A 24,874-nucleotide genomic window follows, 5' to 3' on the forward strand; every position below is an offset into this window, starting at 1 on the left:
CCTAGCTGTCAGCCATATCCCCAAATATTTTACTTTACCACCTGTATCCCTAATTTTTTTTGTTACTTCTTCCTTTTGTTCATTTGTAGTTTTTTGTTATCACTTTTGTTTTTTATTAATTTTTAACCCTGCAACCTTTCCATGTTGTTCTATTTCTTTCATCAAAATAGGTGTCGTTTCCAGGGGATCTTCCACTATAAAGACCATATCGTCAGCAAATGCTTGTAGTTTGTACTCCTCTTTTTTTAACTTTTAAACCCCTGATCTCTTGGTTTTGTTGGATTTGTACCAATAGTGTCTCTTCTGCTAATATATAAAGTAGGGGAGCCAAGACATCCTTGTGTTACACCTTTGTTTATCCTTATATTATCTGTATTTTCCCCATTTATTAATATTTTTGTGGTTTGGGTGTTGTATATTGTTTTAATGAATCTTAACAAATTTTCACCAAATTTCATGCCTGTCAATTGTTTAATAAGAACATTCCAATTTAAATTGTCAATCGCCTTCTGAGCATCTAAAAACATCAGTGCCATTATTTTAGTTGAGTGTACTTCATAGTGTTTTAAAACATCCATAATTATTCTTGTATTTGTCTTCATTTGTCTATATGGCAAAAACCCATTCTGGTCAGTATGGATAATCCTATTTAATATTTTCTTTAATCTTTCCACCAATATTTTGGCCAAAATCTTGTAATCTATGTTTAAAAGTGATATTGGCCTATAATTTTGATTTTTTTGTGGGTCTGACTGCTCTTTGTGAATAAGGTTATATAAGGTCCATGATTTTGGTATATTAGCGTTATCCAAGGCTTCATAATATAAGTCTGTCATTAATTCCTCCAATAACTCTTGGAACTCCTTATAGAATTCAGATGGAATTCCATCTGGGCCTGGGGTTTTATTTAGTTTTTGGGCTCCAATTGCCTTTCTAATTTCTTCTGTGGATATTTTATTATTTAAAATACATTTCTCTTCATCCGTAATTTCCGGTAAATTTTTTTCTTCCAAATATTGATTAATAAGTTGTTCTAGTACTTCTTCTTGATTGTATAGATTTGTAAAAAAGTCCTTGGCAATATCTTTCTTTTCCTTAGCCTGGGTACATACTTTCCCTTCTTGGTCTTGGAGAGCTACAATCGTTCTTTTTCCTTGTTCTTTTTTTATTTTATGGGCTAACCATCTCCCTGGCTTATTTGCATTTTCAAAATAATTTTGTTTTGCTAATTTAACTTTTCAGGCCAAATTTTCCTGCATACTTAAATTTATCTTATGTTTTACCAAATCTATTTCTTTACTATTATTTTGATTATTCGCATCAACTTGTCTACTTACTTCTAAATCTTTAAGTTTCTCTCTCCACACATTTTGTTGTTGTCTTTTTTATTTTTTAAAAATATTATAACCAATAGTTAAACCTCTCAAATAGGCTTTTGTTGTATCCCAAAGATTTTGAAGAGACGTATGCTCTCTCTTATTTATTTCAAAAAATATTTTCAATTCTTTTTTCACCATTTCAATATATTCGTTATCTTTCACTATACTATTATTAAATGTCCATCTTCCAATCGTTCTCTTTCCTTTCCACTTAATTTGAATAGGGTTATGATCAGCCCAGACATTTTCATTAAACCTGGGTCCATCCAAATCTGATCTATTCTAGACCAAGAATGATGGGGATTGGAAAAGAAAGTGTATTGATTTTTAGTTGGATACAGTTCTCTCCACACATCCTTCAAATTTAATTCCCTCACCATGTTATTCAAAGAAGATGGGAATAGTTTCCTTTTATTTATTTATTTTTTTGGAGCTTTTATAGTCTTTGTCCTTGTCTGAAACAGCATTTAAATCTCCTACAATAGATACACTTGTATATTCAGTTTCTATTATTTCGTGATGGAGTTTATTATAGAATTCTTTTTGATTTACATTCGGGGCATATACTGTAACTAACAAAATCTTTTTCTGGTTTAATATTATTTCTACAAATAACATTCTCCCTTCATCATCGTTATATACTTGTTTGCAGCCAATCTTTTATATATACCACAATACCCCTTTTTCTTTGATTTGAAAGAGCTCAATACATTTTTCCCAAATTAGTATCCTTTAGGTCTGCCTGTTTGTCTATAATATGTACCTCTTGTATACAAGTTATATCTGCATTTTGCTTTGTAAGTTTTTCAAATGACTGTTTTCTTTCTAATGTTGAATTTAAACCATTGATATTAACTGAGAATAAGGTAATTTCTCTGCTCATATTACTATGTAGTGTTTTTTATTTCTTTCCTTGTTCTGGGTTCTCTTGTACTTGGTCTGTTGTTCTCATCTTCTCTAAGTTTCTGAGATTTTGACTGTGGTACGGGTTCTTTCTCTTCAGATAATTGTTATTCCTGGCTTCTTGTATTTAAATCTTCTCCACTTTCACATTCTTCTTCAGGTCCCAGATACTGTTCATGAAATTGATGTGCTTTCTCTATTGTGTCAATTTTATATTTTTTATCCTGCCATGCTACTAGGGGCCCTTCTGGGGTGAACCATCTGAACGATATACCATTTTTAATTAACTGAGATGACAAAAAGTGGTAGCCCCTTCTTTTCTCCCTAACTGTCCTGGGTATTTGCTTCAACGTTACCACTTCATGATCTTTATATATCAGTGGCTCATCTCTGGTCTTGCCGTGTAGCATGTCTCGTATCATCTTTCTCGTGAATCGGATGTGGACTTCTCGGGGTAGTCTGTGTCTTCGGGCGTAATGCGTGTATACTCTGTAGACCTCATCCATGTCATTTTCAGTTTCGTGTTTGTCTTTCTGTAAGGCTGTTGCTATCAAATTCACAATTATTTCACATAGATCTTCCTTTTTATCTTCAACAACATTCTGGAATCTCAAATAAAATGATGCTTTTTCTAATTCTATATGCACCACAGAATCCTGAAGTTCACAATATAAAACTTTCCAATTTTGTTCCGATTCCTCTAATCTCTTTTCTACCACCTCAGTTCTTGCCTCTACTGTGTTTAATTGTTGTTCATTTTTTGTCATTGTCTCCTGGATCTTTCCGATTTTACTATCTAAATTTTGTATGTCATTCTTCACTCCTCCTATTTCCATTCTCATTTCTAATTTCATGTCTTTGTGATTCCTTGCTATCAGTTCATGGGTTTTTACCATCATTTCCTGCATCATGGCAAGCGTTGTCTGTACTGCCTGCAAACTTTGGGCGGAACTTGTCTTTTCCGCCAATAACATTGTGTCAATCGATCTCTATCCCAGAGGTAAAGATGTCACTGTTGTACGTTTCTTCCCTGATTTTACATTTGTAGTTATTGTTGCCATTTTAACTATTTGTAGAAGCTCTCTCCAATCTACCATCAATTATCCTAGTAGAGTTATATTGTCTTCTCCTTTAAATGCCGTGCACATATTTATACATATGTTGTTAAATAAAATTTTTCTATTATAGGTAATCCTAGACAGATCTTATTTCAATTTCTTAAGAGGTCAAATATTCTAAAGTTTAGAGATTTAAATATTAACCCAATATATATTTAATTAATCCACTATGAATACGAGTAAGTAAATACTAATATGTTCAACCAGAAGAACATCAAATCTATGTAATCACGAAAATTTTGTAAATAGTTAAAGCACCCAGCTAATTAATATATTTAAATATCTGGATTTATCTTTTTTCTTTAAGGAGATATATTGAATCAAAGTAAGTAATTCTAATTGCTTTTTTTTTTCTTTAGGTTTCTTGTATAATGCTTTTTTTTCTTTCTTAAAAACATGGAGTAGGTTTCAAACACCAAAAGTTCTTCATCTGGCCAAATTTCCGGATTACCACGAGCCCCCACTCCGACCATTCAAGGAGAGGGGAAAAAAGGCAACCTCCCCGGGCGTTCCGCACACTTGGAGCTGAAAGTCAGGGAAGACCAGTCAAGCAGGTTGCTAAGCAACCTGTTCACGCTCGGCCCTTCTTACCCTCCCTCTTTTGTATTCGCCCATACGGAACGCGTTTCACTCGATTTGAGCCGCCTGAAGGTCCGTCGCTGCGATGCATTCTGGTCTTCGGCAATATGGCTGCCTCCTTGATGTGCTGCTGAGGAGAATTTGGCTCTCCGGAACAGTTTCCTTCAGCTTCCTAAACCCCGCTACTTGGGGAACTTGTCCGCGAAGAGGAACCACCAGCTGCCCGAGTCGGGGAACATAATGGGTCGCATTGGGCGCCCGTCGCTGCAGCCGCGCAAAAAGCAGGCACCTCCGCGGGGGTAGGACGATTATTCCCCTCTGGCCGCACGCTTTCGGAAACGGGCCCAGAAGGGAGAGTCTTATCTCATCGCTTGGTCCGGAGTGATTCCCCCGAGGGGTGATCTTGTCGGCGGCGAGCTGCTTTCCGAGAACAGATACAGTCAATCCTGGAACAGAGAGAGGTGCCTGCGGCCAAATCGTTCCTTTCTTTCCGAATTCATCCCGTTGGTTTCAAAAACGGGAGATGAAAGTGCAAGCCTGTCCTTGGTAGCTGCGCCGTGCCAAGAATCCCGCGCTCAGATTCTTCACGTCTGAATCCAGATCCATTCCCTGAAGTTCACAGTCTATTCTGACGTCCCATCAAAAATTAAGAAAAGAAATCCTTGCCTTAACGAGAGTCTATATTGAACTGCACTGCCAGAGTGGCTTTAGAAGTGATAATTTATCCGACTCTCCCAACTTGGATACCCCTGATTTCTCAACTTCTGCTTTTCCTGCGGTTTCTCTACATGTAGTGCAAGGCATCAGCTTTATTCTAAGCAAGAGAGCCAAGTGTGGCATTCACTGCAGCGTTTCCACTTTAGTTCTGATTCAAGTGCTCCGCTTTATAGAAAGCCATGTTTTCTATCTAAAAAATACTTTTAGACTGATCATATCAAAGTTCATTTCCAGTGTGCATTGTCTGATAGTCTTCTCCTAAACTAAATCATTGTATTGTGGGCAGGAACTTTTTTCAAATAAAAAGAGTTATCTGTGATCACACTAAATCTCTTGAATATTGAGATAATATCCTGCTTCTGAAGAGGGATAAAAAAGATCCATGTGCACATCTGTGATCATTGTTTCATCTAGACAACAATTGATCATTGACTACTAGATAGTTTTCCCTTGTATAGTGATTATATTACTCCCTGAGATTACCCATTCTGCCCAGGAATTTCCCAGCTGCTGTACTGGGAACATTATCATACAATTTAACAATAACATTCATGCATCTATTTTGAAAAAACCATCTGATAAAAGGTAAAGCTAAACAACAACTAACATAGTTACTTCTATTAAAACATTTCCTTGGAGTAGTGATTTTTCCTCTACTGGCTAAGGCTGATCTCTACTCTTCCTGATGGAGTCTGATATGCTGCAGTCACCCCTCCTGGGCCTTGGGGAGGAAGATGAGTCAGACATGACTGACTGGAATTTGCCTTTGGCCTTTATGAAGAAGAGGCACTGTGAGAAAATTGAGGGCTCCAAATCACTGGCTCAGAGTTGGCGGATGAAAGACCGGGTAATGATCTCTAGCAGAAGCTTTTATTTGGAAACAAAAGAGATTCTCTTACTGTGATTAATTTGAGTTATACACCTTGTCCTTAGTGAAGTCACAAAGTTTTTCTAACCATGGGATTTCTTTAATCTTGAAAGTTTGTTAAATTGCTACAGTGCATGCCAATAAACAAATCATGAATGCAGTTAAGATAGATTTAAGTAGTTTGTACTTTGTCTTTTAAATAATAAATATATTTAATAATATGATAATTTACTGTTTGGAAAATTATCTGGATGGAGAATATCAGTGAAGGTATGTCAAGCAGTTTGCATTTCTGATAAACCTCATTGCTTTATTTTGTTAGCCATACATTAAACACCATATTGTATTTATATTTTTAATCAAGACCGGATTCCATTAATAATACTACAGAAATTGGAAGGGCTGTATATTTTGACAGCTTTAGAATATTAGGAGACCTTGGATAAAATACATTGCTTTTGAAAGTGATATTACACTTACAGTCTGCATGTTAGCTCTTATGACATATTTTATTTTAATTTAAGATAATTTATATGGCCACTAAACTCTCAGTAATTCCAGGTGATTTAAAGAGATAAAAATCTCATATAAAAACAATAAAAAACAATACCCTGCCCTCCTGGCAACAACAGTCAGATAAACCACTTGATGGGCTTCATCCCACTCTGGCTTCCCTTGGTCCGTTGTCAAAACTAGGTCTTAAGGTCTTGCAAAAGAATGTCAAAGTAAGGGTCAATCTTATTTCTGTGGGGATGATGTTCCACAGGGACGTTCCACAGAGAAGGCTCTTCTTGGGTCCTACTAGCTGTACCTCGTTACAAGAGTGGACCCATAGCGTTCCTTGCCTCCCCACTCTGGTTAGGTCAGGTAGATATGACTGGGAGAAGACCATCCTTAAATAACGTGACAGATTAATTTGTTTCATTTGAATTCTTTAGAAGTGGAATTATCAGCTAACCAATCAAAACATCCAACAGTAGTTTAAAAAGTGATCCAATGCTATAAATAAGTTTTATCAGTGATGTAACTTTGGACTTTATGTTTTTGTTTGCAATGTTGTGAAAATTAACTGGCTGACTAGGTTTACAGTCTGCATACCTGGGTTTTTTTTTCCAAGTCCTATGTTTTCTGTTTAATAACAGAAAGCAAATGGTTATACTGACAAGACAATACTTTGTCTATTTGTCCAAATATAATCTAGTCCTCCTTTGTGGTGCCAGATTATAGTTGATTACACTATTGTACAAGTGCCTAGGAGACCCTCTTTTCTGGTGCACAATATTATGCAAATGGGCTATCATTGCAATAACAAATTAGACCTTTGTATATAACAAAATCTGTCTTATATTGTGGCCCAAGTACAGCTTGCCATTGCAAATACTTTAGAAAGGAACTTACAGCAATTTTGCAGTGAGTGCTCAGGACAGATCAAAGTAGCAAACAGAATTTGGCTCTATAATCCAGAAGCATTACCTAGCTGTAATTGTTGCTTATTTAAATTTATATGCTATTTCTGAGTTGTTTCTTGCCATGCAGCTTACCAGGTAATATTTATTTTTAAATTTGTCTGTGTTATGCTAAACTTAATTTTAGCAAGATGTGAATGAATTTAAGTAGTTTCATTTTGTCCTTCCATGTTCTTCCTTCCTCTCCTCCCATCTCACAGTGAAGAGATAAGGAATGTATAATTTATCTTCTGGTTAATGAAAAGACACACAGCTTCTTGTGTAGTGTTTAATTAGTTTCAAATGAGCTTTCAACCATCTGTATTCAAGATTAGCTACAATTCCAGTTGTGGGCAGAACCAAAAGTGAATGTTTCTCAATTCCTTCCTATTCCAATAGAAAGATGGGGAGAATCCACATATTCAGGAAGAGGCTTGGTTTATACATATACATACACCTCTTAATAAATATCCAAATAGTGTCAGATCATGACCTGCATCCTCTGGGTATTTTATTTAAGCTTTCCATTCCAACAAGTGGGATTTATTTTTGAGAAAATACCTTTTGGATCATATGAGAGAAATGATATAACTGTCTTTGACTCCTTTCGTGCAGTCACTATTTCAACTATGTAGTAACAATACTGCATGGCAGCCTGCAAATCTCTCCACCTTCCTCTTCTTGGACGGTGTTCCTTCCAGCTTTCCAGTAGAGTAATTCTAGAAAGGGCAACTAAACATCACCCCACCACTTTATCTTTTCTTGCTGTATTTGCTTTTTGAGGTAAGAAAAACGACACAATAGGCAGGCATTATAGCACCTTAATCTCAAAAGGGGAGGGAAATCAGGATGAGATGGGAATGGCTAGCAATGGGCAGCTGCTAATCCTGCAGTATCACTGATTTTGGGGGGGGCTAGGAGCTGAATGTCTCAAAAGTGCTTTTTCAGGAGTCAACTGAACTTTCTTGTTTTTTCTTTGAAGATGTTTCGTTTCTCATCCAAGAAGCTTCTTCAATTCTGACAGAATAATGGGGAATGGAAGGATTTATATTCCTTGCAGACAGCTGGTGATTTGCATCAGTTTAGAGGGTTCTTGAAGCACTTGGAGGTTCATCTGTGTCCTCAGGGTCACCTGAGTAGTGCTCCTGGTTCCTGTAGTCTGCAATTATTTTGCATTACCTGGATGACTGAAAATTTCTATAGACTTTTAGCTATACAATTTGGGATGAACATCCTTTGAATGGTGTGGGAGTAGGAATGGATTTCCAGAGAAAAAAGTTGCAGACTACAGGAACTAGGAGCACTTACTTGGGTGACCCTGAGGACAGGTAAACCTCCAAGTGCTTCAACTGATGCAAATGACCAGCTGTCTGCAAGGAATATAAATCCTTCCATTCTCCACTATCCTGTCAGAGCTGAAGAAGCACCTTGGATGAGAAGCAAAATGTCTTAAACGAAAAAACAAGAAAGTCCAGTTGACTCCTGAAAGTCCAGTTGACTCCTGAAATGGATGACTGAGAATCTCTACAAACTAGGAGTTGAACTGATTAATTTCTGAAGTTGATTGTCTGAGCACAAGAAACCACATGGCATGCAGAGATATATAAGGGCCTTTCATCATTATAGATGAGACGCTTTCTTAAAATTTTGCTAATACAGAGTCCTTGACTTACAATGATTCATTTAGTGTGTGTTCAAAGTTGAAAAAAATGGGAAAAAATGGCATGATCAGTTTTCACACTCATGGCAGTTGCGGCATCCCCATGGTCATGTGATCAAAATTCAGCCACTTGGCAACTTGGTATGTATTTGTAAGTTACACTGTCCCAGCTGATACATGACAAAGTCAAGGAGGAAGGAAGTTTAAAACAACTGCGATTCACTGAGCAACTGGGAAGAAAGTTTGTAAAATTGAGCAAACCCCACTTAACAATTATCTTGTTCAGCAATGGAAATTTTGGTCTCAATTGGGGTCGTATATCATGGACTACATGTAAATAATTTTAGTAACAAGAAAATTGAAGCTATTTGAATAGATTTTTCAATGTCTTACTGGTTGTGAGAAAATCTATATTTAAAGGAACTCTAATAAATCTGACTAATTGTAATATATTTACTACCAGAATTCTGTAATGTCATGAAGGGTTTATTCTTCCCAGCATGCTCCATGGCATTTGTAGGGTATCAAAATGAAACTCCTTTGATCTATTATTTATTCAAAGTTTTTTTTATAGACAGTAGGAAATGTAGAATTAAATCTCAGCTCTACTAGCTCATTAAAACTAGAGTCCTGAATGTGCTGGATTTTAATTTACAAATGGCTATTGAAATAAGAATTGAGCCACATTTGCTCTGGTTGATTTCTAAAGCATATGGGAAAGAAAAATCTGTGTGCAATGTTTTTATTTTAACAATTTTTTTTTCTTGTTGCTTCATTATCCACTGAAGGTCACCCAGATAAATGAGGTGTTTTGATAAACAAAATAACCACCCAGAAATTGAAATCTCTTAAGCAGATACAAGTAGTTCTCAACTTACAACAATTCATTTAGTGACCATTCAAAGTTATAACAGGACTGAAAAAGTGACTTATGACCATTTTTCATATTTACAACCATTGCAGCATCCCCATGGTCACATCAAAATTCAGATACTTGGCAACTAGTTCATATTTATGATGGCAGTGTCCCAGGGTCATGTGATCAACTTTTGAAACCTGACAAGCAAACTCAATGGGGAAACCAGATTCACTTAACAACCATGTTATTAATTTAACAACTGCAATGATTCACTTAACAACCGGCAAGAAAAGTCATAAAATGGGGCAAAACTCGTTTAACAAATGTTTCACTTAACAACGTACATTTTGGGCTCATTTGTAGTCCTAATGCAAGGACTACCTGCGCTATACTTCCAATGGAAAGCAAAACTATAGAAATGACTATAAAGTAATAAAACTCTTTATTTAAGCGACACACAGTCTTTCTGTATTAATGGATAGATTTATTGGCAATTTTAAAAAAAAATACAGGTAGAACTTTATCATTCCCAAGAATTATTGCTGGGTATTATGATCAATGCTTCTAAATTTGGTTTTAGTGGTTGAGGAGGAAGGATGCAGTTTTTGCTATATTTTGTAGTAGGATTGTATATATTTAAGTTTGACTCAGTGGGAGAAGTTTGTTGTATAGCAGTGCTAGGGAAAGAAGCCCAACTACTTTTCCACTTCACTGCATTCATATTTTAAGGGATTAAATGCAGGGCCATTTTCTTTTCATTGGTCCTTTTCTCTTGATTAATTCTGTGGAGAAGATCATGCAACGATTAAGAACAGGAACTCAGATGTATAGGAAAGAGACCTGTGAATAAGTTGTCAGTGTATTTGTTTCTTCTTATAAGGGAATGTAATGGTTTTAAAGTGTACTTAGTTCAGACCCTAAAGGTAGGTGAGACAAGGGTAAATAACATGGAAAAGTAACTCAAGTAGTTTGATATAATGTTATAGGTGCTAATCTGCAAGAAAGTGTCTAGTGTATTTACATTAAGAAAAAATCATTTTCAAATACTTGCTTTAATTGTGAAAGCACCTTAAATAAAACAAGATCAGTAAAGTATGGTAAACATTATTCAAATTATGGAACTCACCACTGAGGAAAGTTTGGTTGGCCTCTGTTCTGTTTTGTTTTAAATGACATTTAAAGATATGCTTCTGCACCTTCCTCAGTTGGGAGGTGAAAGTTATGTTAACTGCTGAATGCGATATATCAGTGTTTCTTCAATTTGTTCCCCTCAGAGAATGTGTCTTTACTCATTTTTTACTAGTTTTCTCATATTTAACTCTGTTCATGCTTCTGAATGTCAGTTTTAATGATATTTTGTAATCGCTGTACTATTATCCAATTCACTAGTTTTCTTAAAGGAAACTCTTCCACTGGATAAACAGTACATCTTGATGTGCATAATCTCTCACGCATTTTCTATTTTGTTTTTTTTGTGCATGTGGGGGCAGAATATTTTTATCCCTATTGAAGCTTTGCTATCCCATATATCAGGTGTGCTCTATTATGTCATTTAGATACAGGTAGTCCTCGATGTAAGACCACAATTGAGCCCAAAATTTCTGTAGTTAAATGAAACATTTGTTAAGTGAGTTTTGCCCATTTTATTACTATTCTTGCCAGTTAAGTGAATCTCTGCAGTTGATAAGTTAGTAACTTGGCTGTTAAGTGATTCTGGTTTCCCCATTGACTTTGCTTGTCAGAAGGTTGCAAAGGGATCACATGACCCTGAGACACAGCAGAGGTCATAAATATGAATCAGTTGCCAAGCATGTGGATTTTGATCATGTGATCAGGGGAATGCTGCAGAGATTGTAACTGTGAAAAATGGCCATAAGTCACATTTTCCAGTGCTGTTGTAACTTTGAACAGTCAATAAATGAACTTGTAAGGACTACCTATATATTATCTTGGGGTTTTTTTTTGCCAAGGGAAACTTTAATTCCTTGCATCTTTCCAATGATATTTTTCCTTAGTGCTATATCTTTGTATTATCCTGTATCCCTGAACATCTAAAACATTGATGCAATTCAGTCATACTTTGTGGGCTTACAGAAAGGCTTTCTCTGGGATAGTGATTATTGGATCTTTTACTGGTCTTATTAAAACCTGGAAAAGAGGATGGCTGAAAATATTATCAGCTAGGAACACCTGCATATTCTTCCATTGTCAGAAAAAAATGGGTAGCCAGCTGCTTTGTTCATTGGAAGGCTTTTAACAAGAGGAAGAAGAAATCTCGGCCTTACCAAACTTAGAAATAAATTGAGCGCTAAAGAAAAGATATATATATATATATATATATATATATATATATATATATATATATATATATATATATATATATATATATATATATATATATATATATATATATATATATTTTGACAGGATTTCTGTAACAATATGCCTTTTTCTATTTCAATAAATATGTTGAAGAAGCCTTTGTGAAAATCTTGCTTTTGGATCAGCTGTCAAGAGATTGACATTAATCTCAGCAATTCCTCAATTTCCCTTACAAGGGAAGCTACTTTGCTGCCTGTTTGTGGCTGACTCCATGGCAATCTGGGAATACAGTTGAGCGCTGAAAGGCTACCAGTATTTTATTTCAGTATCAAAGATGCACAGATGAGTTAATGGACTATTGCTGTTACCCAAATGATGCAGCTATTTGAGCAAGCTCAGCAATCAAATGTAGTTGCCATGGGTGTGCTTCCTGCCATTTCTACTCCTCTAATCGTGTTACTTCACTCTGTGGGCTCATTACCTGACCACTATGACATATTCCCAAACAGATGCAAGATTTTCATCACTCAGCTATAATCTTCCTTAAGAGCAAGTTTTCCACAGATTGCACTCAGGCGTGATTTATCCTTGCAGTCTTGAGAGATGGAGCTGCCAAAATGGCAATTCCTATTAGGGACAGTAATGATCCTCTAATGGACAACTCTTGTCAATTTCATACAGAAACTAAAAACTGCCTTTGATTATTCTGCCAGAAGAGATAATGTCCACGTTGTTTAGCCTAGATATGACAGCCATATCCTATAGAAAAAAATGTAGCAAGTTCAATTAAAAAATGAGGGTGGGAGTGGGATAACATTTTTAAAAATGCAAGGAAAAAGGATTGGCAGAATTCTGACTTGAAGAATACAAGAGAGGATAATGACAGACATTCTGGTAATGGAGTATATTATGCCAAGGTGGGGTTATGTGAACCATTTTTTGCTCTTTGATGGGTTGATGATAAATATCATCATCATTGTCCGATGTAGGATGAACACCTCTTCCATATGTTTTGAGCTTCTTTTTCCAATTGGGCTTGCAATACTTGCTGATGCTATTGATCCATCTTGTTTTAGGTCTCCTGTTGACACTTTTATCAAGTGGGATCCATTCTATGACTGCCTTGGTCCACCTGCCATTAGTTCATCTTGCTATTTGACCAGCCCATTTCCATTTCAATTCTTTTACTCTCTTGATATTATATAATTTCGTTTGATCTCTAATCCACATGCAGGTCTTTCTAGCTTGCCTTGTGATGACAAGCGTATATATTTCCATGGCTTTTCGTCCTACTTGTAGGTCTTGTATTGATTCTGAGGTTAGTGCCTATGTTTCTCTGGTATATGTTAGAAGAGGTAGCACATACTAATCGAATGCTTTTGAAGCATAGGGAGAGATTGTTCTTGAAAATTACGCTTAGCTTGCAGAATGCCTACCAACCACATTTAACATGCTATTCAATTTCCTTTATTGTATCACCTTCCATTGAGATCTGTTGGTCAAGGTACATTGTGGTCTAGTACAGCTAGTTCTTCTCCAGATATATTTTTTTTCTTTCTTTGGTGAATTTATTAAACATAACCTGGTTCTTTTTCAGATTTATTTTAAGCCAAAATGGGAAATGTATGCATGTGAAAAAGAAGCTTATTGTATGCTTGTTGATTTAGATAAATCATTTGATAAAGCAAATAGACTCAAATTTTGGAAAGTTTGTGTGAATCTAGAGGTTAATTACTGAATATGTTAATAGCAGTATAGGATGGAAGTAAAATATTTGAGAACAAATAGAAATGTTAAGTGAATAGTTCAATGTACTCAAGAAATGAGACAATGGTGTATGATATTCCCATGTTTCTTTAATATATTTATGGATAAATGTATAAGGAAAGCCTAGGGTTATGTTAGGATTATGTTGGTTGATTGGAGAAGTCAATCTCTATCTTTGTGTGTAGATGATGTGTTGTTGGCAGACAATCTGAATTATTTGCAATGAATATTAGCTTGTATGATGCATAGAGGAATATGGATCTGAAAATTAAGCTGTCAAAAGACAAGACAGCTGTGTTTGATGGAGAAGATAGAATGAATATTTGCAAGTTATATATAAGTGATAAAAAAAACAGAGTAAGTGGATTCATTGGTATACCTTGATAGAATGCTGATTAAAAATGGGAAAAATGGAGGAAGACATTTTAAGATATGCAAATGCTATTGGAATGGTAGTAGATAATTCTGACCAGGTATAAAAAAGGGCTTCTGAAAAGAAGTGCAAATGGCTGTGTATAACTGTGTATAGCTTGCTTATTCCTACTTCATTAGATGTGAGAATTGAGTATTGTTACAAGAAGCTTAAACATTGGGGAATGGGTTAGTTTTGAAATATGAAAGATCAAAGTTATAGAGTCAAGAATGAATGGGTGCTGAATTGAATTCAAAAGTGAGTGACTGCTGTGTAAGAAATACATTGAGATATTTCCCCATACAGGGAGAATAAATGAAGAGTATTGTTTATTGTTATTGTTGATTGTTGTTTAACAATGGCAAAACAAATATATGGAGGAAGAATGACTGCTTTGAGAAAAGGGAAAGACTTAGAAAGTGGCTTTTTATTAGATCCTCAGACAGACAGACAAGAAGTTTAAAGAACAAATTGGTATAACCAATAACATGAAAACAAGGAGAAGGATACAAACTAATGGAGAGGCATAGTGTATGGTATTAGCGTAAAGTAGATTTAAAGTAGATTTAACAACTTTGTTGTTTTGTTTTCTTCTGTTTAGTCTTTTTCTGTACTTTATATAACTCTGTTTACCCTGAAAGGGAATAGTGTGATTAATATACTGTATGTGTGTATGTATGTATGTATGTATGTATCTATGCATACATACATACATACATATAAAGTACACAGTCACTATAGCTTTTGTGTGTGCTGAGTTTATATCCTACCTTTTTATCAGTCTGATAATCAGGGAAGCTTACAATGATAAAAAAAGGTTAATCTAAAATCATAAGTATCACAATTAAAATTCTGATTAAAATTCTGATAAAATAAATGGATAATTAAAGGTTTTCAGTAGATTTATTTTTCTTCTATTCAGTTGTGCCTGACAAGTCCCTGCAGTTTTTTTGTCAAGGTTTCTTGGAAGTGGTTTGCCCTTGCTGCCTGTCTGGGGTTGAGAGAAAGTGATTGACTCAAGGTCACACAGCTGGCTTTCTGACTAAGGCAGACTAGAACTCACACTCTCCCGATTTTTAGTTTTTCTTAACCCCTACACCAAGCTGGTTTTATATGTTTCCATCAACTGCTAAACACTGGGAGATTCTCGGCAAACATTTCATAATTGGGGCCTGTACAAGACAAGCTAGTTTTCTAGATGAGCCTTCGGGAGGGGGTTATCTTCAAAATGGCCTTTCCTTTTGGAACTACTAAGATCTTTGGGGGGGGGGGGCATCTTAAATTTTCAAAAATTCAAAATGTTTAGGTATATATGATCTTAAATATTATTTATTGACAGTGCAATGAGCTGTGGTTAAATAAAATAATGTATTAATATTCAGATGGCTGAATTGCAAAGGAGGGGTTTACAAATGATAAACTGATAGAATAGTATCACTGATTTAAAATCATAGCTTCATTCTCTCTTCTTTTTTTTTCTGCATTGCAATGTTTCTGCAGTTGTGATTATAGTTTTCCTTGCTTTCTCTTGGTTGGTCCAAGTCTCTAGATATTTGCAATGAGGGATGACAATTTAGAAGCTCTAAATAGTTTTAATATTCCCATGATATTTCAGGAATGGGTGAATATGAACTTGTGTAAGGGTAATAATAAAACATTATTAATGTAATTAATAATTTCCTCTGACAATGTGTCTCCTCTAGGATCATATTTGTTATTTAAGAATGATGTTTCAGGTATGTAATTACAGATAGTGAGTAAGATGCAGTCTTTCTTATAACCTTTTGATTTAATGAAGTGCACGTAGTCCTTGACTTAATGACTGCAATTGGGACTGGAACTTTAGTCACTAAGCAGTGTGGTTGTTAAGTGAGTCATGTGATTGCGCCCAATTTTATGATTTTTTTTGCTATGGTTGTTAAGTGAATCACATAGTTGTTGAGTGAATCCCATGGCTGTTGAGCAAATCTGGTTTCCCCCGTTGATTTTGCTTGTCAGAAGCTGGCCTGAGAGATCGCACATGGGGACCATATGACTCTGGGATGCTGTCGTAAACACATACTGGTTGCCAAGGAACCCAAATTGCAATCAGGTGACTATGGGGTAGCTGTGATGATCTTAAGTGCAAGGACTGGTAGTAACTCACTTTTTTAGCATTGTTGTAACTTTAAATAATCACTAAACAAATGTTGGTAAGTTGAGACTACCTGTACAGTTCTTATGCGACACTATCCTTTTTGCAGAGTTGAGAATGAATAGCAAGAGGTAGAACCTTCAAAGTCCTGGATGAATTGCATGTTCTGATGCATTTTTCATATAGTCATTGGCAATTTCCCAACATCCTTCTTAAATTATTTTTATTGTTTATGTTTCTGCAGTCCCCATACCTTACTGTGGACCCATATTTATTACTTCCGTCTAAAGAAGTTGAGTCACTGTGGAGGAGTAAAATTCATTAGTTTTTAAACTTGTGGGAAACATCTGAAATATTCATAACCCTTATGAATATTTTCAAAAAGTTCAGTTGTAGTCTGAAGAATTGTCAGATTATGGAAAAAAGCAAATGGAAAATGTATATTCAAGTATGATTTGAATCTTCATTTTTGCTCCTAAATTAGTAGTACTGGTCCATAGAGAGTTTTTTTACTAAATCTATTCATTTTGCCATTTACTAGGAAAAGAACTATTAATTTTGCTGTTTATTAGAAACTTGCTTTTGATCTATGCTTGAACATTGTTCAGTTTAAAATAAAGTTGAGCTGAATCATATCAGAGAAATTAGAATTTTGTTGCACTAGGTAATCTAAGGTGGAAATTAAAGGAAAGATAAATTCATTTCATACTTTGTTGAACATAAACGTTAAAAACAAAAACAAGTACAACTAATAAGCTACAGTAGGAATCTAGCACATATTGTAATCATAGTCATGGTGAGAACTGACCTTTCAGGATACACGAATTATAGACTGCCTGCAGGGACACATGATTTATTAATATTTCCCATACTTAGTTCAGATCTGTGCTATTTTTAAAGTTCATCAGTGCAGAAATATTTTAATTTCTCTTAAATGAGACCTAAACTTCATGTAATTTTTTTTTACTAGAAAACTTTGGGAAATAACATGGGGAAAAATGACATTATCTACACAGCACCTTAACCTTGTGGACTTTTATTTGGAAAAATATGTGATATGTTGGAATAACAATCAAAACTCTAAATTGGCTTATAAAAATTTAAAATCAGGACGATGCATAGAGTCACTTAATGGACTATCTCTCTTGAGTAAAACAAAAAATAAAACCCACAGAGAATGTGAGAGACTCATTTTATTGCTAAAGGATTTGCTTGTTTACTTTGTTTAAGGCTTAAACTTGCAACATAAAGTTGAGATGTATAAGCATACCAAGTTAAAATGACAGCAATTGTATAAGATCTATCTGTACAATGTCAAGGTCCCAACAGTTTAGTAGTAATGATGATTTTTATCAAAATCTCTACATTTACTCTGATATGTAAAATTAATTGGGTAGTTTGGCTGGATCAAAACTGGGCTTTAACTTATGTAGGATCTTATTCTTTTTGTTTTTTTTATAATTTAAAAAATGATTCTACATTTTGTAACTGTCATTATAAACCCATAGTCTGACTTTGGATGTGGTGCTGCAAAGTCATGTTAGTAGAGATTGGTTTAGTAGAATTAAGCCTTCAAGCTTCTTATGTTAGCTTAACACTTGACAGGCAGTAAAGCTATGTTGGGAGCATTACTATAACAATTAAATCTAAATAATTAAAGTACAGTATTGGGCTTTATGAAATCCTAGGTCCAAAAGAAAAATGCGTTCAAAGCACATAATGAAATTTTAAATTATATTTTATTGCCTTTTAATGAATAAAAAAGGGCAAAAACACCAGGCTGAGATATACATAGTCAAAGAGAAGGAAAAACAGAACACATTAAAAGTGCTTTAACAAAGAAGTGAAAGAAATATGACAAAGCAAAAAAGTCATAAAAATAAACAATTAGGATTCTATGTATATTTGTCTAATGCAAATATTCAAATACATATATATTTCTATTACATTTATATAATCACTTTTTTAACCCATTGTATTTTGTAGAAATGAGTCCCTTATTTCATTATACTTGTTTATATATAGTCTCTCTGTCTCAGACTGTAGCAGTGACCCCCAACTTTTTGGGCACCAGGGACCGATTCCGTGGAGAGAGGTTTTCTAGGGCATGGTTCCATGTGTTGCCTGCATCCCACAGATGGGGCTCTGCTGTGGACTGATTTCTAGAATGCTGCAACCCAGTGCCGGTCCATGGTCCACTTAACATATCCTGAAATATGGGTGATTTTTGACTTCACAGATTAGTCTTCATAAATTTTTCTTCCTCTACATGTGATAAACCACCATCCCATCAACCTAATTATACTGTGGGGATGTTATCTTAAGAAAGTTGAGATAGCATTGAAAGGGCCTAAAAGTTCACCTAGACCTCTTTCCTTCTAAACCACTACTCCTGTTCTACCTCACCCAATAGGAGCTGAATCATATGCCTAACGGGCACTTGGGCTGAAATTAGTAATGTTGAAGTCTGCTGCAAATCAAGTGCTATTGATAAACTACCCATGTACTTTATTTCTATTATTTGAAACCTATTGCCAGTTGGGAGTACTTCTACAGAAACAAATAGATCTGTATTCAAAAGTCAAGACTATTGATTTTCCGACACTGCTGCATTTTTGCTACAGACAGCTCTGTGCTACTTTTTGTGCTTGAACTGTGAGCTCTTCTTAAAAATCTTTATTTGGTGCCAAGTTGTCTGTTTTCGCATGCCTATAATAATATCTGTGAGAGACAGAATGGCATTCAAAAGGTTATATTTTAACCTATTCAACTATAAACGTTTCCTGGATTGATTGCAAATTAAATATATATATATATATAAAGTTTAGAATTTTCAGTCTTCTATTCTGAGCTGGATTATCTTCACAAAAAAGTATAACGCTTTTCTCGATCTCTTCTTATTTTATTCGCTGCATCATTGCATAAAAGTCCAGAAGCCCTTCCAGAGAATGTGCCCAATGAATATGTTTAGGGAAAGGAAATGTTGCTCCTAAATGTTATCAATATTTGGTTCGTTGTATTTGTATAAGTATATGCATGTATTTTCTTACCAAGACTACTTTTTCTGGAAAATTGCTTAGAAGTCTGAAGTGGAAACCTTCCTTCTCAGCTTGTTTATACTTAAATTGTTGTATTTGAACACACTGGAAAAAAGGGCCAGAAGGAGGGATGGATGAATGGATGGATAAAGAGAAGGGTTTCTGTTGATAAGAAAAAAGTTATTTATAAGGGAGTCAGTATGGAGTATTATGTTTGGAGAGGGAGAGAGCGTAGGAGGAAATAATGCTATTTGTCTTCAAGAACAATCAGCGAACTATTGCTTATCCTTCCTGGTTTGATATGTGATATTAAAAAAAAGCTTTTTTTAAAAAAATACATAAAACTCAAGAATAGAAGATAAATATTGGCATGCACAGTGCTAGTAACAAATCAAGCACTTGAAATGAAATATGAAAAACTGAAATGATGTTAGGTTGCAAAAAGGATGTAATAAAAATGAGAGGGAAGAGAAGATTGTTTGGTGGCACCCTTTTTTCTACAAAAATTACTTTGTGTGTCCCAGTTTAATAAGGGGATCTCTCATGATAGGCAGATAGTTTTAATTGTAGGTTTTTAAGTATAGGCAGTCCTCAACTTACAACCACAATTGAGCCCAACATTTGTGTCATTAAGTGAAAAATTTGTTAACTGAGTTTTGCCCCATTTTACAGCTTTTCTCTCCATCTTTGTTAAGTAAATCATTGCAGTTCTTAAATTCATCACAGAGTTGTTAAGTGAATGTGGTTTCCCTGTTGACTTTGTTTGTCAGAAGGTCACAAAAGGGGATCACATGATCTTGGAACATCATAACTCTCATAAGTATGAATCAGTTGCCTAGCATCTGAATTTTGATCACGTGACCACGGGAATGCTGCAATGGTCATAAGTGTGAAAAATGGTCATAAGTCACTTTTTTCAGTGCCGTTGTAACTTTGAACAGTCACTAAGTGAACTATTGCAAGTCAAAGACTACCTGTAGTATTTCTCAATATATTACTATTAATTGTAAGATGCTAATATTTTCTGGTGTTCTTTTAAGCCATTTCCTGCTCATTTTAATTTAACAAGACTGTTTAATAATTTAGTACAGTATTCTAAACCAGAAGTAATTAGCCAGGTAGCCTTCAGATGTCCGTCCTCCCTCCCTCCCTGTTTCCTATTTTCAAGACCGCCGAATAGGCTGTTCGAAAAAGGACATATTGGTCATCTATGGAACTTCAAGGAGACTTGTTGTTTGTGGGTTGTATTGTCCACTTTGGTATTTCATATTTTTAATAATACTTTCTGTATCAAAATTTTGTAGAAAGGCTGAGAAGATTTGAAAAAGTAAGAAGTTTTCTATATAATTCCTTTGTTGAATTGAATCCTGTTTGGAGAATGCTTTAGTTCCGTTGCTTAAAAGTGAATAGGACTCTGGCTTGGTCAGAAGGGATAGACATAAGTGCAGGCAGTAGCACGTGGCTGTATTTAAAAGAAAAAGGTTGTAGGATTTATTTTGGTAAGAGTGTGGTTGCAAGTTCCTAATTAAGGTATTTTATATGTTTCGTTATGCTCAAGGGAAGCACAAATGAAAAATTTTTAAATGAGACATAGTAGTATTTAATTTTCGAATGAAATTAATAACTAAACAGGGACCCGAACTCAGCATACAAGATCTATGTGTAGCATTTTATTCACAGGTCACCGTAATATCACATTTAGGGAATTTTCTCCTTTGCCCGGATTAATTTTGAGATTTTACATGGCATTCCTTGATTCTAGCAAAAAGCTCAGGATTAATCAGAACTGTTTTACTGGAATGCTCAGTAACAGTAATAATATATTACCACTTCAGGAAGAAAGGAAACTACAGATGCAAGCCACATCCTTTTTAATAAAGTGCTGTAGAATTTTAATCTCTGATGAGCACATCAGTTCGAATGAACAGATGTTGGTATTTTAAAAGTAATGGTTTTCATTTATACTTCTCATCCAATTTTAGTGCTGGAGTTAAGAAACATAAGGGAAGATATTTGAAGCAGACTAATTCCTCACAATCCTTTCTTTAGACTCTTCTCGGATCAATTTTATTTTCTCCCTATTTTTTTAAAGAAATAGTCTGCTAAATTTGAACATGCCTAAATGAATTTGCCCAGTTTTTAAGATCAAAATGGATGACTTTATGCCAGTCAAACTGTTTCACTCTAATCTACCCCACATACATTCTGTGGTGTGGAAAATTAGGAGCAGGGAACGCAGTGTATGCTATCTTGGGCTCCTGAATGAAACATGGGGTCAAGTAAAGGTAATTCTTGACTTATAAACAATCACTTAGGAAGTTATGACAGATCTCCCCAAAGGTATTTGCAACCGGGTTCTGTAGCTCCGATGGCCACCCTCCCCTGTGATCATGTAATTGTATTTTGGATGCTCGGTGTGTATTTTGGATTACTTATCCATGTGTAATTCATCTGCCTTGAAGATTACATTTTTGTAAGCTCTCAGAAAGAGAGTGTGTTGGTTATTGTTTGAGGTCCTGTGTTAGCTCCAAAATGCTTTTCTTGAGAAAACATTTACAATTCCTGTTGGTCTGCTGAACAGGTTATGCAGTTTAAACCACACTTTGTAATTTCTAACACAAGGATCTTTATTAAATGTAGTAAAAGGTTTATGATTTCAGCAATGCAGTTGCTGATCAAGCTAGAGTGAGAAGCTTTCTGTGTTAATAATAATTCGAGTTAAAAGAAGTATATGAAATTTTCTTTATTTCCTATACCACTTTTTAAAAAAATACATAGAATTTTATACACTGTCGTTGAAGTAAGTATCTTGCAAAGGACTGTGTAGCTTTTCCTTTAGTGCCTTGCTGTAAAACAATACAATGGAAGACTTACTTTTATATACAGGCAGACAGGTGTTACATATAAGCTGAGTTGACAAAATCAGAAATGAGGTGATAAGCCACCTGGGAAAGCCAAGGGAAATCATTAAAATCATTAAACAATGAAAGTTAGAATATTTCGGACATGCGGTACAGCACCTGGAAAAATACGGCATACTTCACTTAATCCTCCAGGGAAAGATTGAAGGCAAATGAGGTCCAGGCAGAAAGAGGAACATCATGGATTCAAAATCTAAGGGACTGGACAAAACTCAGCAGCACTTTTTCATGCGGCTATTGATAAAAATAGGATCGCCAACATGATTGCCAGCGTCTGATGACGGATATAGTAGAAGAAGAAAAATGCAGGCATACTTTGGAGATACTGCAGGTTCATTTCCAGATAATCACTATCACTGGAAGTTTTCAAAAATAGACTAGACAACCATTTGACTGGGATAGTACAGCTAGTCCTCAACTTACAACAGTTCATTTAGTGACTGTTCAAAATTGCAACATCACTGAAAAAAGTGACTTATGACCATTTTTCACACTTATGACCATTGCAGCATCCCTATGGTGAGGCAATCAATTCAGATGCTTGGCAACTGGTTCATATTTATGACAATTGCAGTGTCCCAGGGTCATGTGATTACCTTTTGGGACCTTCTGACAAGCAATGTCAATGGAGAAACCAGGTTCACTTAATTTACCAACTGCAGTGATTCACTTAACAACTGTGGCAAGGAAGTCGTAAAATGTTTCACTTATAGCAACAGAAATTATGGGCTCAATTGTGGTCGTAAGTGGAGAAATACCTTTATAAGACGTCCTGCCTTGAACAGGGGGTTGGACTAGAAGACCTCTGAAGTCCCTTCTGACCCTATGATTCCATGGTCATAACGTAAAGCTAGTTTCACAATAAAGTGAGCCACATAATTATTTTTGGTTTCCCAGTGGATACAAAAAGTTACGAAGTGTCTAATAGCATTATATATGAAAGCACATATCTTAATTAATATATTTCATTGCTAAAAATGCTAATCATCAGCTGATTAATAATAATGAAAATAGTTGATGTACTGCAAGAATTACCAAAATATGGTAACGTGACACAGAGCCAACAGATTTGTTCCATGCTGGCCCTGCCACAAACCTTCAATTTGTAAAAATAAAAAAAGCAGTATCTCTGAAGCGCAATAAAGTGAAGCGCAATGAAACGAGGTATGCCAATATTAAAATGTCTTGGGCTTCTTAATGAATAGAAGTTAGTACCTGAAAGTAGTATATGTAAGGCATAGTTGTTACATCTCGATGATGTAATTGCATTATGCTCCTGCGGTATTAAATCATTGTGCCTCATTAGCAAAACCAAGTCTGTATTAGTCATAGCCCATCACACTTTCTGGAATAAGAATAAAGCAAGTTGCAGTATACTTGAGTGTTAATTAAAAAGTGATTAAATTGCAATGCTGCTTATATTCTTTCTGGCTTGGGCAGCATTGACTCCAGAAACTCTGGAGCAGGAGAGAAACTGCTGTAACTATTGTGGCAATAGTTTATTTGAAGCCAGAATTCCATGAAAGATTTTTAGAACTAATTTGTTACTTGCTTTGTCTGTAATAAGGGTAAAATTTTAAATGTGTTTGTTAGCTAGTACATTGCTTTCCGTATTAAATGGCAAATTAAGTGTTCTTAGACATATTAAATTCTGTATTAGGAGCATCCCAAAATGCAATCATTATTGTCTTTATAAACTGTTCTTAAGTGATTTCTGAAATTTATTATGGCTGTGCTATGCACAGTGGCGTTTTGATAACGTATCTCTTTGCCCACGCAAAAAGAATTGACATTAATTTGGTCATCCAAATATTAGATGCATGTATAGGTAGTCCTTGCTTAAAGACTGCCTGAACTTAGGACTGACTCCCAAAAACCTGTCCAAAAGTTGGTAAAAAAATTCAGTATTAGGGAAAAGGGCTCAGATTTTGTGGCCTGTACTGTTGAAGCAAAGAGGAACAAATGTATGCCCTCAAGATTCTGCTGTCAAATTTCAGAGGTATTGAAAGCTGACACTGTCCCTTATGTATAACCCCTGATGCTGCAAGATCTTTTAATGTCTCTGCATTTCCACATTTTCTTGCCTTCTATTCTTAGAGTTCACCTCGATTTTAAAGTCTTTATGTGCCCTTTGCACTTACTTAAAACCTGATATAGCACTTGGCCAGAAATACAGGCATTTATGATTAGAGATTCTTGTGCAAATCGTGCAGTGATGGGATTCAAAATTTTTTTTACTACGGGTTCTGTGGGTGTGGCTTGGTGAGCATGGCTTGATAGGTGTGGCAGGGGAAGGATACTGTAAAATCTCCATTCCCTCCCCACCCCACTAACCTGCTTTCCAGCTCCATTCTCCTATGCAGGTCAACAAAAGAAGACCCAGCCTATCAGCTGGGACTCGGGAGGCAGAGAATAGATGGGGGCGGGGCCAGTCAGAGGTGGTATTCTGAACTACTCAAAATTTCTGCCACCAGTTCTCCAAACTACTCAAAATTTCCACTACCGGTTCTCCAGAACTGGTCAGAACCCGCTGAATACCACCTCTGAAATCGTGGCATTTTTGTATCGTTTGAGAATCCTCAAAAGCATAATTCTTACTGGCTTCTGCAGCTTCAAATGTCATAGTAGAACTTGAAGATGGATTCTAGTGCACAAATACTAGAATGAAAGGTTGATTGTGGTATTTGGAGTTCTTCACTCTTTTACTGTGTCTCAAATTCTAAATCTGGCAATATTCTTTCCTGGAGGAAAT

General features: G+C 35.5%; 1 protein-coding gene across 3 annotated transcripts in view; it reads left to right on the forward strand.

Moving 5' to 3' along the window:
- Positions 1 to 4,058: 4,058 nt before the first annotated feature.
- The window catches only part of RPTOR (regulatory associated protein of MTOR complex 1), a 376,730-nt gene continuing 355,914 nt past the window's right edge, over positions 4,059 to 24,874 (forward strand). For 2 of the 3 annotated variants that reach the window (XM_026701785.2, XM_087924955.1), the window contains exon 1: positions 4,068 to 5,543. In XM_026701785.2, coding sequence (XP_026557570.1) covers positions 5,382 to 5,543 — 162 coding nt within the window. In that variant the 5' untranslated portion in view covers positions 4,068 to 5,381. Of the gene's footprint in view, positions 5,544 to 24,874 lie in introns of all 3 variants that reach the window. The other variant, XM_026701786.2, reaches the window with a different exon arrangement.

This window comes from Pseudonaja textilis, chromosome 2 (assembly GCF_049901715.1).
Source record: "Pseudonaja textilis isolate UNSWEBS1 chromosome 2, rPseTex1.2, whole genome shotgun sequence".
NCBI classification, from domain to species: domain Eukaryota; kingdom Metazoa; phylum Chordata; class Lepidosauria; order Squamata; family Elapidae; genus Pseudonaja; species Pseudonaja textilis.